The sequence below is a fragment of the Osmerus mordax genome, chromosome 5 (assembly GCF_038355195.1).
Source record: "Osmerus mordax isolate fOsmMor3 chromosome 5, fOsmMor3.pri, whole genome shotgun sequence".
In the NCBI taxonomy this organism is placed as follows: Eukaryota; Metazoa; Chordata; class Actinopteri; order Osmeriformes; family Osmeridae; genus Osmerus; species Osmerus mordax.
Window position 1 is genome coordinate 12633301 of NC_090054.1, and position 14357 is coordinate 12647657.

The following is a 14357-nucleotide window of genomic DNA, read 5'->3' on the forward strand; positions in this document are numbered from 1 at the left end:
TTTCTTAAATTATTGGTTGTATTCGAATGTATACGAATTCTGTCCATTAATTATAAAAATATAGCAATAATTGGGATATTCCAACAGCTTTTATCGTGTTTTTGAGATACACAAATATCATTTTGAATTTTGAACATTTATTTTACAAAATGGATTAGTGCAATTTTAAAATGTTAAATTTTCAGGAGCCAAATGTTTACCCATGGTCCTCTTGGCTTACTGTGTGTTGCACAGTAAACATAGTAGGCTATTTAAGTGTCATATGGAGTAGCTTTAAGTTACATTTCAAGTGCCTTGCTTTATAATAGTCTACATGTATAACAATCATCTTCAATGTTACTTATCAACTATTTGCAATTTGAATTCACTGGCCAAAAGACTTGGAGACATTCTCAGTAACAGGTGTGAGCTTGATCAAAGGGCTTTCCTATGGTGGCCAGCCAAAAGCTGGCCATGGGCAACGGTTCGATTAAAGCCCCACGGCCTGAGGACAGCTGCCTGGCCTCCACCATGAGAGATCGGGACCCTCCAGGCTGGGACACGGAGCCCCTGAGACTACGGATAGCCCACTTGGAAGAGGAGCTGGCCAGGAGGGACCAGGAGTTCCGAGCCCAGGAGCTTCAGCTGCTGAACCTCCAGAGGGAGCTGGAGGCCAAGATCTCCCAAATTGACAAGCTTAAAGATGCCATCGGCTACAACAGCCTGGGCCGCTCCCCGCCGGCCCCACTCAGACACAGCCGCCGTCTGCTGAGCGTCATCAACCAGGGCCCAACCCGCTTCCACAGGGTGGCTGTGGAGGTGCACCGCAGGCTGAAGGCCAAAGAAGGCGTCTCGGCCGAGCCCACCTCAGGCCACTTCTGTGGGGCTCCCCGAACCCCCAATGTGTCCATTGAGAGGGCTCATGTCCGCAAGGACTCCAAGTAAGTCAGTGAGTGGTAATGCTTTTCCTTGTCAGAAAAAACTCTAGACCTTTAAGATACTGAACCACACAGATACTGTACCTGTCAACAGAGATGAAAAGGTGGAAATAATATAGGGCTGACGGCTTATAAAACGATATCAAAATGTCCAATCAGGCCATGATGTTCTTGTCCAACTGTTTTGTTCTATGTAACTTGTTTATTTCATGTGAGTTGAACATCATGCTCAAACTGAGTCAAACACTACAGTAATAATAAACACTATTATTAGGACATCCACAACACACACTTAAAATCCACAGATCAGGACCTGAATGGATTGAGTTTTCCCCAAAATCTAAATTGTTTGTGCAAAAGTCTGGAGCATGCTTGGAAATCTCCGCAGTAAAACTAGCTGACTCTCTTGGACCGATGGCCGTGAGACAAAACAACCAAGCCTTTGTAGTCCCTCCCACTCTTGGGAGAAGTGAAAGCTTGTATTAGCATTGGAAGATAATAGAAAAGCAGACATGGAACCAGAGCATCTATATGCATGGGCCTGTTGACCAGATCATTATGGCTTCAATTTAAGCTGGCATGCTTTACACAGACAGACACACACACACACACACTAAACATTCACTATGTCCACATCGACAGACCGTCGTCTGTGTGATGTGGAAATCAGAACGTAGGATGCATCTTCTGTGATGCTGACTGGCTGTGCTCAATGCAAAGGTTTTCTCTGGACGTTCAGATTTGCTGAGAGCTTTGCAGTGGGTAACAGCATCTGAATGATATCATGAGAACTGTTGTTCCCAGTTTGCAAGAGAGCTGACTGTTGAGTGAAAATAATGAAATGGTGTTACAGGCAGAAAGTGGTTCTGTCAGGGGTTCACTTGATGCTAAAAGCAATGGAATATGTACAATTCATGGTTGTATCTATTCCTAATGTAAACAAAGTTATGTCAAAACCAGAGCTGAGATTTGGAGTCCCTTTTAGCAGCTTTATTAGTGAAAATGATACAAGGTTATGTAGCTAAGTTATGTTGTTACTGTACAGGTATAACTGCAAGGCTAACGGGATATTGCAAGATGTAAGTTTATAAGGGAAACCCAATTTATTGAAAGATTTCTCTTCTACAAATCATCCATGGCAATGTAAACAACTGATAGAATTTTGATAGAAAGCCCTATGTTTGCTAATCGCTACCTGCATTTGACATTGCCTTCTTGTTTTGTTTGTCTAACAGGGAACACAACGTTGAAAACACGTATCTAATCCTAAAATGTATGTATTTTCTTGTAGTACCAAGAAGCTCATCAATGATGCCATCTTGAACAATGACTTTCTGAAGAAGCTGGAGCCTCAGCATACGAGGGAGATGGTGGACTGTATGTACGAGAGGGTCTACACTGAGGGTCACCTGGTCATCCAGGAAGGAGAGCCAGGGAACTACCTCTACGTTCTTGCAGGTCCATGTCAATCAAAATCTGTTAAGCCAGTGAAGTCTTACTGTACTGTAAAATGACTAAATGTAAATGTACTAGTAGAGTGTCACTAATAGTCCAATTTTGCCTTTTCATAATGCACGCTAACCTGTGACCAATAAAGGGGTAAAGGTGCTATAAAAGTAAATGTTGCCACTCAAAATTATACTTTATTATGTATGTATATATATATATGTTTTTTTTTTCTTCCTTAGCTGTTCCTCTGTTTCATTTACTGACTGTTCTGTGTTTCTGTGTCTAGATGGATTGCTGGATGTCATGCAGAACGGAAAGTTGTTGGGAGAGATGCGACCTGGGACAGCTTTCGGAGAGTTGGCAATACTGTACAACTGTAAAAGAACTGCCACGGTGAAGGGTGAGTCTGTTGAATTTCAAAATTGTAGTTCTGAAAGACACTACATGCCATACACAAGTTAAACTAAGAATTCTTAACGTATTTTGCAACAAACCTCCAATTTGACATAGGAGGTTAGTCATATTTGAAACTGACATATGATGTTCCACAGTCCATGACTTGACGAGACCTTACCTATGGATTACAGTACTGAGTCCTCATTTCTCTCCAATTTAATTGGTGTTTATTTAATCCAACTTCCTAGCTGTGTCCCAGTCCCATATCTGGGCTCTGGACCGACAGACCTTCCAGAAAATTATGATGAGGACCACACAGGCCAGACAAGAGGAGTACTTCAGCTTTCTTCGCAGGTATACACGCAGGCCTAGACTTTGCCAAAGTGTCTGCATAAGTTAGTCTCAAGTAAAATTAAACAGTGAAACATGAAAAATGAAAATGAAACATGATGGTGTATGATGATATTACTGACAAACTTGGCAACAATTCATGAACATAAAATGTCTTGCAATAAATCAAAGACTAATGTTTTTATTCTTCTGAAGTCTCCCTTAAAACCTAATACTGTAGCTAAAACTTTATGTGCGTACTGTGCCCTGCAGTGTGTCTCTGCTGAGAGACCTACCTGAAGAAAAGCTTGCCAAAATAGTAGACTGTCTTGAAGTGGTGAGCCTTTACTGTGCTGTGATGTCCCCTCAGTAATAGACCACAAAATGATATTGCATGTTTTAAAAGGACCCCACTGATATGAATAACATCTCAAATTGTCAGGATTATTTTGATAAAGGAGAGTTCATCATTCGGGAGGGTGAGGAAGGAAACACGTTCTTCATCATAGCTAAAGGAGAGGTGAAATAGAAACATTGTTATTTTAGCAATAAACTGTACTGTCGATAAAATAGACAAGTAAGCCATTTTTTTCCCAAAACGCCAGAGGAACTAGCTTTTAAATTGCAACGTTTCCTTGAAATTGGACAGGTGTCAGTAACACAGAGCACGGAGGGCTATCTGGAGCCCCAGGAGATCAAGACTCTGGGTGTGGGGGACTACTTTGGAGAGAAGGCACTCATAAGGTAAGAGTACTGCGTCCAATAGTATAACACTAACTCACAGGGGTTTGCTAGTATAAGGAAATGTCAAAATGGAAATTTTGATTTTTGAATCTAAGCCTGTTACTGACAATGACCTCTCAGTTTCAGTCATGTGCTCGCATAATGGGAAGCTGTGGGCTTGGAATGTAGAATGGCCATTAACAGAGACAAATTCATCAGACACGTGCACTGTTCTCTGGTAGTTTTCGAATGTTTTGTTTTACTGTGCCACTGTTCAGTCGATACAGCGGCTAATACAATACATTCACCTATCTCATTGTCTAGTGAGGATGTGCGCTCAGCCAACATAATCTCCAAGGAGAATGACACACAATGCTTGGTGGTGGATAGAGAGTAAGTGGTGTGACGACAATGTGACAACACAGGCACACGCGCACACACACACATTTAAGCTCTAATCTTTCACATATTCTGTACACACACACACACACACACTGCATCTACACGCGCACACACTCATACAAGTCGACTTGTGATGCTGCCTCTCCAGCAACTTCAACCAGATGGTGGGTACTTATGATGAGCTCCAGGCATACCTTCAGGAATACGTGGAGGAGCTCTCCAGGAGTGACGTGAGGAGACACGCACTGTGAGTAGCCTCCTGACGAACTACAAATCACCAATGGACTACACATCCCACGCACTACTCAATCACCTCTCCTGGGTCCCCAGGATCCAGTCCCCCCTCATGGACTCGTCTCCAGAGGCCCAGGAGCTGAGGAGGCTGAGGGAGAGGATTGCCCTCCTGCCCCACCACAGCCCCTTCCAGGACCTGGAGGTCATAGCCACCCTGGGAATGGGAGGCTTTGGTCGGGTTGAGCTGGTGAGACACCTGACATTTGGGTCACATGTTGTCGTAGATCAATGGATTTGTGTATGAGAGGTGCCGAAGACATTGACAATTACGCTTTATGGGTATAGAGTAGCTCAGTGGTAGAGCATTTGACTGCATATCAAGAGTTCCCAGGTTCAAATACCCCCTTGTGGCTTTGTAAAATGGTCTGATGAATTACTACAGTGGTACACTGGCTTTACAGAATAAACACAGACTTGATCGATTAATTCATATCAAACTGTAATCTTATAAATAAGGTAATTAGATCCAATCAGAAAACTTAACTTTGGAACTGGACAGTGAACTGGAAACAATGTTCTCTGTAGTACAGTAAGTCTAAATGTTTTTTGTTGGTCTGCTTTATGGCGATGTTGTGCACCAGCTCCTTATAACATATCACTGTGCATATTGGTTGGATTGCAGGTGAAACTGAAGGATGAGAACACAACGTTTGCACTGAAGTGCATAAAAAAGAAGCATATCGTAGACACCAGACAACAGGAACACATATACTCTGAGAAGAACATTTTACAGCAGACCAACTCTTACTTCATAGTCAGGTTTGTCTGGGCAATACGATAATAGATGAATATGTTCTGCCAAATGTATGTGTTAATGTCCTCGATATGTTGTTTAGTGTGTCACCATTGAAGGCTGTAGGCACTCTACATGAATGTATTTAGCAGACAGTACGTAGGGATGGGACGAGTTGTCACAACAAATGACACTGAGAAATAATCGTAAATCATTGGAAGGATACCCAAGAGCTATAAAAATTAGGATTTATTTTATTGACAAAGCAAAAACAAATTGATCCTAAAAAATATTTAAATGCATGGGTGAAAAGGTTAGTCTGATCACACAACATGTTGTTATAAAATATTAGTGGGACAATTTATGCAAAGTGAGAGCTGTTTTGAATCCACAGAATACATAATAAACCACTCAGACTCAATTGTTCCTTAGATCTGTGGGACAAAAAAAGAGATTGTTTGTGGTCACAATGAAACTGGATATGCATTGTGGATGAGTATTGCAAATTAAGAGTTTGATTTCAAGCAGGATATCACTATTGAAAAAAATTCAAGGAAGGGACTGAGGCCTAATCAAGGGTCCTAATCAAGCCTACGCATCTCCTATCATTTTATAAGGATATTCAGTATTGTGAAACCTATATTGCTTTCTTATTGCTTTCTTTTATAATAACATTCCTTACCTAAGCCTGTTCCAGACAAATCCATTTTCAGTGTGCTTTGGTTTTCTCATCAGGAAGCTGATATAGACCTAATACATTTGACATTTGCTTTCAGTTCTCCTAAGAGTGACAGCGTCAATTTGATTGCATGCTAAGGGGAAGCTTTGTAGCTGTAATAGGTTAGCTGATTGACAGCTACAAACGGTATAGCTGATGTGAATGTTGTTGACCTTGAAACACGAAGAGTTTCTTGTGAGAAAAAAATGAATTTTGGTCTAACAATATGGGACAGAGAGAAAGAGGAACCCAGAGGGAGGCCCCCCAGGCCCATGTTTTAAAGGCTTGGCTAGGAGTTGCTAAGGAGTCTCTATGCCGAATGTGTGCATGTCTATGGCCCCTCTGTAATAGTGTAGACTAAGGTTTGATTTATCTGGCCTGTGACATTCAAGGACAAAAGGCTTGGGCAAACATTGATTCTAGCTGTCACTTTGGGGAAAGGTTCAGGGTTCATGCACTATTCACTGCCCTATCTTGCTCTTCTATTCCCTCTCTTTTAGTGTCCGATCTCCATTGGTCTGTTTTGCTCTCTTTCTGCTTTTGTAGTTTTATAGGGAACCTCTGTTATTTGAACAAATGAAGGCAACTTAAGGAGAGCTCAACATTTAGTTTACTAGGAAAAAGTAAGACATACTACAGTAGTGAGCCTGGTTTCCAAGGAGCTTTTTCAGTCTTAATCATTCAAGTTTCAAAACTTCGACCCTACGTTGAACTTTTTTTTCTAGCTATATTACCATGTTTAGGTACGTTATAGAGTTAATAGATAGTTTGTTGATTTTTGTAGACAGTTGAGCATCTTTAGATAACTCAAAGGGGTACCTTGCAATACAAATGTCAGTATCATATTGTATTTCCCTGTGTTCTAGGATGTTCCGGACCTTCCGGGATGATAAGTTTGTCTATATGCTTCTGGAGGTGTGTCTAGGTGGAGAACTGTGGAGTGTGCTAAGGGACATGTGAGTGGAGGTTGTATTATGTCTGCTAAAGTACATGCAATACAGAATTTGTTTTGGGAGGTTGCAATAATGGTTCATAAAGGCCCATAAGTAAAGTATTGGTGTGAGTTCTAATAACTGTTATTGTCAACCAGGAGTTTCTTTGAAGAGCAGACTGCCAGGTTCTGCATCGGTTGTGTCCTGGAGGCCTTTGACTACCTCCATGCCAAGGGAATTGTCTACAGAGACCTGAAACCTGAAAACCTCCTACTGGATGCAGAAGGTTATGTCAAAATGGTAGACTATCATCCCTCGTTTTCCAGTAGTAGCCTGGCTCCTAGATGTATTTCTGATTAGCTTCTCAAGCTAAAGAATGGAACTTAATTGAACAGTGTCAGGCAAAGTCACAACCTATGTGGTCATACCTGTTCCTCTATCAGTCATTCTGTATGTTTGCTCTAGGCTGACTTTGGCTTCGCCAAAAAGATCGGTCTAGGGAAGAAGACATGGACATTCTGTGGGACTCCAGAGTATGTGGCCCCTGAGGTTGTCATGAACAAGGGCCACGACTTTGGGGCCGACTGCTGGTCCTTAGGCATCCTTATCTTCGAGCTGCTTACTGGCAAGTGAGTCCTTTGGTTGTGCTGTACACATGCCACTATTTCACCAAAAGCAGCAGATGCATGTTCAGCTCTGAGAGTTCAGATACTGCTTTCGTTTAACACACAATTGTGTTTTGGTTAAGAAGCCTATGCTAACGCGATCCTCTTGACAAACCTAGTGTGGAAATCACTTCATTTCACAACATTTCTCTCATTCCAAAATCGAATCTCCCTTTTTTGGGATGTTTGAAAACTGACTGAGCTACCTCTCAAAGAGGTAAGCACAGCAACCACTTTGAGTGCATGGTGAAGACAGCACATTCATTGGAGGGTGGGAGTTTCTCATAAAGGGGGGTTATATGTATTAGGGTTGATAAGTATTCTGACTGTGTGTCTTTTTCCTATATTTGGAAACTTGGAAATCACATACAGCACTTCCTACTTCATGTTGACCTGTTTTTTTTTGTCTGTTTCACAGCCCAAATCAACTCTTTGAATGCCCACTGTAACACCAAGACCCCGCCCTACTCTGTTTCCTCTCTCTATTTTACCCCTATCTGTCTAGTCCACCTTTTGCTGGATCAGACCCCATAAAGATCTACACCATGGTTCTCCATGGCATTGAGAAGGTGGACTTCCCCAAGAGGATAAGCAAACGCCCAGACGACCTGATCAGGAGACTCTGCAAGTATGTTGGCTGTCCAACCGCACTCTGATAAATAAACCACTGAAGTAAATGACGAAACAGTGGAGTTAGCCTTGTTTGGATAACCGCACTCACTAAACAGATGCTTAATGTGATGGATTGATTTACTTTGAACATGAGAGTTTGGCTCTGTGTGATGTTGTGTGCAATACTGAATGTTCATTTATCTGAATCATTCAGTTATCTCACAGTTACTGGCCTTGCATTCCAGTCATTACCACTGGAAATCATTGATATCCGAATTAATCCGAGATGTCACCAGGAAATGATGTCAGATCATTACATGTGGACCTCAATCATCCCTTTATATCCCTTACCAGTGTCTACACTATTATTATCAGGCCAACCTAGTTACGAATCTCCAGATTGTTGACAAATAAACATTAATTACACCCACACATCCATATGTATCTAATCATGTTAAAGGACTAATCTTGTTATGCATGCCCAGATGGCCGACAAACAGATGTTTATGCAACATTTAACACATGCCCCTCTTCCCTTAGACTAAACCCCGTGGAAAGACTTGGTAACAAGAAAAACGGCATCATCGATATCAAGAAACACAAGTATGTGTTTGATATTTACCACACTCTGCGTGAGGTACAGAGAACCATTTAGTTGCAGGTCATATATTAGTTCCATAACCACCACCACCACCACCAACACAAAACATAGATTTGTCTAGAGGTTTTCTAAGCTTAACCATATTTACATTTTCGAGAGGAAAGCTAGAGTTCTGATGTGTGCCCAAGGGCGACCAGACCTGCCAGTGTTGCTCGTGCTCTGTTGAACAGGGGCACAGCTGCAGCTGCAGCGCTCATCATTCTCATCACTAATTGCTCCCAGGTGAAAGTGCTTGTGACGCCATGCTGCCAGTGGAGGTGACAGGCACTGTCCCCTGCCTATTGTGACGTGACACTGGTGGGGGGGGGGGGGGGGGGGGAAAGAGCGATTGGGGGTGTTGGATGGTTGTGATGGTAACCTGGGCATCCTTATGACAGCAGTGGAGGGTGGAATAGGTCTGATGCAAAATGTTTGCTTAGGTTTTGGTGGGATATAGGATGACATCATTGTAGGAAAAACACATCCAGCAGCATGGGAAACCCTTAAATCCTGATCCACAAGTTACACCATAACCTGTGACCTAATCACCCAAATACAGATCATCCTTTTTTGGGGATTCCCGTAGGTGGTTCCAGGGCTTCAACTGGGAGGGGCTTCGACGTCTGAAGCTGATGTCCCCGCTGAGGAGGGAGGTGAAGATGGCTTTTTATTAGCAATTTCCATGTTCTCTGAGAACCTGTGCTCGCTAACATTACATATGCATAGTGCTGCTACAAGCAGGGTGATCTCATTTTCACCCGGCTATTGAGTGGCTCTGCTGGTTTATATGCTTGCTCTATGTACCCATATTACCAGATTAGTTTATTCGAGAGAAAAAGAAAAGCCATGATGCAAACTCAAGCCATCCTCTTCCTCTTAAGGATTTAAGTAGTATGTCGGAATATCAATGTTATAATAGTGTTAAATAGTCTAAAGTAAATCTAACGTCTAATCCCAGTACGTACTATACACACAGAACTGTTAATAGTTAGAATTTATAATTATAACTGCGATACATAACCACCAAAATTTACCTCTGACCTTTATATGTGTTGCTCCCGTGCTCAGTTAAAAGGGCCAATGGACCACAGCCATTTCGATATGTTCCCCCCAGATGTGGATGAGCCTCCAGATGAGCTATCTGGCTGGGATAAGGACTTCTGATGACCCCCCCCCACCCTGGGCGGAACTTCTTGTCAGCCCCAAGAGGGGTGAATTAGGGATTACAAGATTACATCTACACTGGCAGAGTGAAAACTTAGTTGGAGGAGCCACCACTGAAAAACCCCATCGTTTCCCTTCCGTTGCCATGCGTATCATAAGTCTGACACAAGCGCATGTGTCAGACTATAGGGTGACACCTATAGGGTGTGAATTTGCCTGCTGGCAAGTGCATTTCAGCCCCTTACCGTAGAAACAGTATTTGATGCAGGCTACTAATTACTAAAGACTAATTGCATGGACTTGTATTTCAAGGCCATTGGAAGGATATTACTGTGAGCACCAAGAACCTGTGGTGCCAGTGAATTGGATGCTACTGCTATACAAAAACACACATCTCAATGTTCATAACATTGCTATCCTGTATCGACACTGTCTGTCCCATCTTAGGTCTACTACGAGATGCCCTGTGCCTTTTGAATGAACTCGTATGTAATACACTCTGTCATGTGTTCATTTCTTCATTTTCATTTGGAGTTGGACATACCAGAATAAAAAAAGCACTTGAAATCATTCTTAGGGTCATATAAACCTATTTCTCTCTCTCTTTTTATGATCATAAATGTATCTATTTCCCATATTGCTCTGATATGAGCGGATGGTTGTCTTTTTCACTTTAATCCTCAGGACACAGTGTTATATAATCAGATCAGGCTGGCTCTGAATACAACAGTAATCCACTTGCTTCCCCGAAGGGCCAGTTTTTTTTATAATTATGTTTGAATATGCCTCTTAGTATTTGTGGGAGATTATGTTGTTTTGGAATGTGTGATTCTTATCGTGTTTCAGTTAAATGTTTAAACATGTGATTTAAAAGCACTGTAAATTAATGGGATCCACTTCAGATGGAGGTACTGTTATTGAGGTCTTTTGTGAGAGAGTTTGTGGTATTGGTTTTCTTCCGTCAGTTTCTGTTCAGAAAAAAAGGTCAGGAAATATAATGCAGCATTACTGTTGTTGACAAAAAGTAGTACTGTGGTTATGGATGTATTCCAAAAGACTAAAATGTTGTTAAATGTGTTGTTTATAATAACATGTAATCTCTATAAAAACCATCAACCATCAACTAAAAAAAACATCTCTAGATGTTTCTGTTTCATAACAGCCATGGTGATAACATCATGATACATTTGAAAAACAATAAACATTTCAGAGGCATGACAGGCATTTGACAGGGTTTTGCTGTGTATCCCTTTTGGTAGGAAAACACAATACATTCATTTGGAAAACCAGTGTTCTTATGGTCACACTTCATTGTTGGATCATTTGGATTTGTGTTCCACTTCTTCCAAAATATTAACGTGAAACAATGCCGCCCTCTTCTGACCAACATGAGGACTTACACTCTTCTGAAAAAAAGACAGATCCCAGAGAACCATGCATTGAAAAAGGTCAAAACGTTTAATAAGCACCTACTGTACATACATTTAACAAGATTGCTGTTGGTAATGTGTGTTTTAAATTGCCCTAGTGTCATCCGCATGTTGTCCTTGTGTCGTTCAGATGGTCTCTGGAGAAAGGCCTTTTGTGAAAGCCATATTGGCCGTGGTCCAAAGAGGGGCTGAATCTGTTGGCAGTGCTCTTAGCCCAGAAAAAGGTGGGAGTACAACCATGAAAAATGTGAGATCTGTAAAGATGGCAGTATATCCTGATGTTTACTCACAGTGTATTATGAGTTCCCAATTCATGCAGTTTCACCTGAGCAAAACTCTGAGCAACCAATATCAGATCAGAGGTGTTTTTCTTCCACTGAGGTAAGATGACGAATCTTAATGTGTCGAATTTAAAAAGTCAATTGGAAATGTTTAGGAAATGTTTTTTGTGATCAGTAGTTAACTTTCCATAAAGAACGTTGTGGAGATGGACCAGAGTGTATCCGTGAGGGTCACAGGATGGAGATCCTGGAAGTGAGTGAACGGTCAGCAAAGAATTGGGTTGTGGCTCCTACACACCTGGTCAGCAGTGGAGTCAGGTGGCTGAGCGGTGATGGAGTCGGGCTAGTAATCTGAAGGTTGCCAGTTCGATTCTCAGCCGTGCCAAATGACGTTGTGTCCTTGGGCAAGGCACTTCACCCTACTTGCTTCAGGGGGAATGTCCCTGTACTTACTGTAAGTCGCTCTGGATAGGAGCGTCTGCTAAATAACTAAATGTAAATGTTTAATGTATAGAAAATGGAAACAACCCCTATTTCTTAAAGACCATACCCACAGCAAAATGATAATGATGCCAAGCTCAGTGCTGTCCGTCATGCTTTTGAGGTTCCACTCTCATTGGTCATTTGTAAGGCAAGAACAATAGCCAATCAGGGGGTTCATCCATTTCACTTCCTTCTGTGCTCCAGATGATCCTCCAAGACCAGTTCAAACACTTCCTGACCGTGTCAGGAAAGAACTTGTGTGGACATATTTTCACTATGGCAGGAACATGTGTGTGGTTAATATTCTCAAAGCAGTTTAGTCTGGCCATTTTACAATATAGGACTGGTAATCTCTATTACTTTGCCAATTTATATAACCATCTATTGGCTTAATTAGTGCTTTCATTTGTGCCATTTGACGTTCCCACACAGCTTGCTATGTCATGTTGTGGGTGTATTAACCTGTGGGTTTACATGGCTGTATGTGTTCAGTTGTCAATGTTTCTCATACACGTCTTCCTGAATTCTCCTGGAGGTGGACACTGCCAAGAAGGCTGGCATCCCCACTGTAAATATCCAGTCTGTTCAAGGTTGGATGTCTGCCATATAGACTACTATGAGTGCTTGTTTGGGTGTTTGTCCTCCCCATAGAATAGAGGAGGCTTTGGTCTGGTATGGGGAACTCATAGCCTTCACTGAGAATGCAGCAAACAGGGAAGGCATTGTTAAAGAATGCCAAGACGCTGGGGTGAGTTACATTTCAACCCGCGGCTGGCCTTGTTGTCATATAAATGTGGCTTCTATGAAGTTGGATCATCTCTCTAATGTACATACACACAAGTTCATGGAGGTACATGGATCATCTGTTCCTCTAGTTATTTTCCCATATAAATTTTTGGGAATCATTTGTGATGGGAAGACGTTAGAGAAAATGGTGTTTATTTGCTAGATAAGTAATCATGAACATAACTCTTCCTCGACCTCCATTTTTACTGCTAAATCCGCCTGCCTGCTGGGTCAAACTTCTAATATGTATTCACATAATAAGATCACATTTGTCAATGTTGTTTCATGATATTACAGTTAGGTACTATGTGAAGCTCAATCACATAATACCACGTTTCTGGTAATCTATGCATCTGTAATATAATTGGACAATGGTTTACCCCTGAAGTGAACAGTTAGAATAACTTGTCATCAATCATTGAACCTAGATGTGGCTCACATTTCACTGAACAATGGCTCTGTTCTCTGACCCATATCTCCAGATGCAGACTGTGGACTTTTATGACATATTTTACGAGTCCATTGTGCTGAAAGTACTGGAATGCAGTGAGAAAATTCCTGATATCTCAAAGCCAATTCTTCAAACCCCATGGCTCTCTGAGGGCACCAATAAAACAGTGTGTGATCCACTCAATGTAAAGTGCTGTTGACTTTAATATCTGTCAATTTGCCAAGATATCTTTATATATTTACCATGATATATTAGTATTTGTTTGAGGCATTTGTGGTACATACACACCTTCAATTGTTAAAACTCCTGACAAGGGTGAGCACAAATCTTATTCTAAATTCCACAAGTTTTTTTTTTCCTTTTAATTTGAGTTGTTTTCTGTTGACTGTTTCAGACTGTGATGTTCTATACCTGAAAAAATATTGCAATGTCCAACAGTATGGAAAAGTAGTTTTAACTGTGGTCTGCATCTGCATCATTGGTAGCTCTACATTTACGTAAGACCATGCATAGAGCGTGTAAAAGGGATCCTGCAGTAGCAACTGTTACCAATAGATGTCAGCATATGAACACATTTTAAGTTTTGTTCTTGCACTGAAAAGAGCCAAGAATTACAGAAAGTATCAGATGTAGGCTTTTCTGCAAATATCAAGCAATTAAACAAACTCATAGGAGCTATATATTTGATTAATCAGTAATTTACCTAAATCTCCAGTTGGTTAGATCCAGTCCTCCATTTATAGAGATATGGTGGACTGTGCTATCACCTATATGAGGTGTATGACTACATTGACCCAGAGATTACTTGGGCAGCTTACGCAAGTGAGAAAGAATGTCCACTGCCCATGATCTACCTGTTCAGTCTGCATGTGGTTATAATGATTCTTGTTGATCCATAATGGAATTTACAACATTATACATGTGGGTGAAAATCAGTATGTGGCGTATGTA

At 41.4% G+C, this 14357-nt stretch overlaps 1 protein-coding gene across 1 annotated transcript; it reads left to right on the forward strand.

The window, feature by feature from the left end:
- Positions 1-429: 429 nt before the first annotated feature.
- Positions 430-11057, forward strand: LOC136942929 (cGMP-dependent protein kinase 2). Its single transcript, XM_067235996.1, has 18 exons — positions 430-920; positions 2209-2375; positions 2653-2766; positions 3011-3116; positions 3366-3429; positions 3535-3612; positions 3742-3836; positions 4140-4208; positions 4366-4464; positions 4548-4698; positions 5134-5270; positions 6829-6918; positions 7053-7194; positions 7360-7523; positions 8065-8187; positions 8712-8774; positions 9398-9464; positions 9880-11057. The coding sequence occupies exons 1-18, from the start codon at positions 430-432 to the stop codon at positions 9973-9975; spliced, it is 2316 nt and encodes a 771-aa protein (XP_067092097.1). The 3' UTR covers positions 9976-11057.
- Positions 11058-14357: the final 3300 nt, after the last annotated feature.

Bases quoted from the DNA above. Each gene is read 5' to 3' on its own strand.
- LOC136942929 (XM_067235996.1), top strand. From the start codon at position 430: ATGGTGGCCAGCCAAAAGCTGGCCATGGGCAACGGTTCGATTAAAGCC. The intron at 4,209-4,365 runs GTAAGTGGTGTG...CTGCCTCTCCAG, and splicing joins TGCTTGGTGGTGGATAGAGA to CAACTTCAACCAGATGGTGG. The intron at 4,465-4,547 runs GTGAGTAGCCTC...CTGGGTCCCCAG, and splicing joins GACGTGAGGAGACACGCACT to GATCCAGTCCCCCCTCATGG.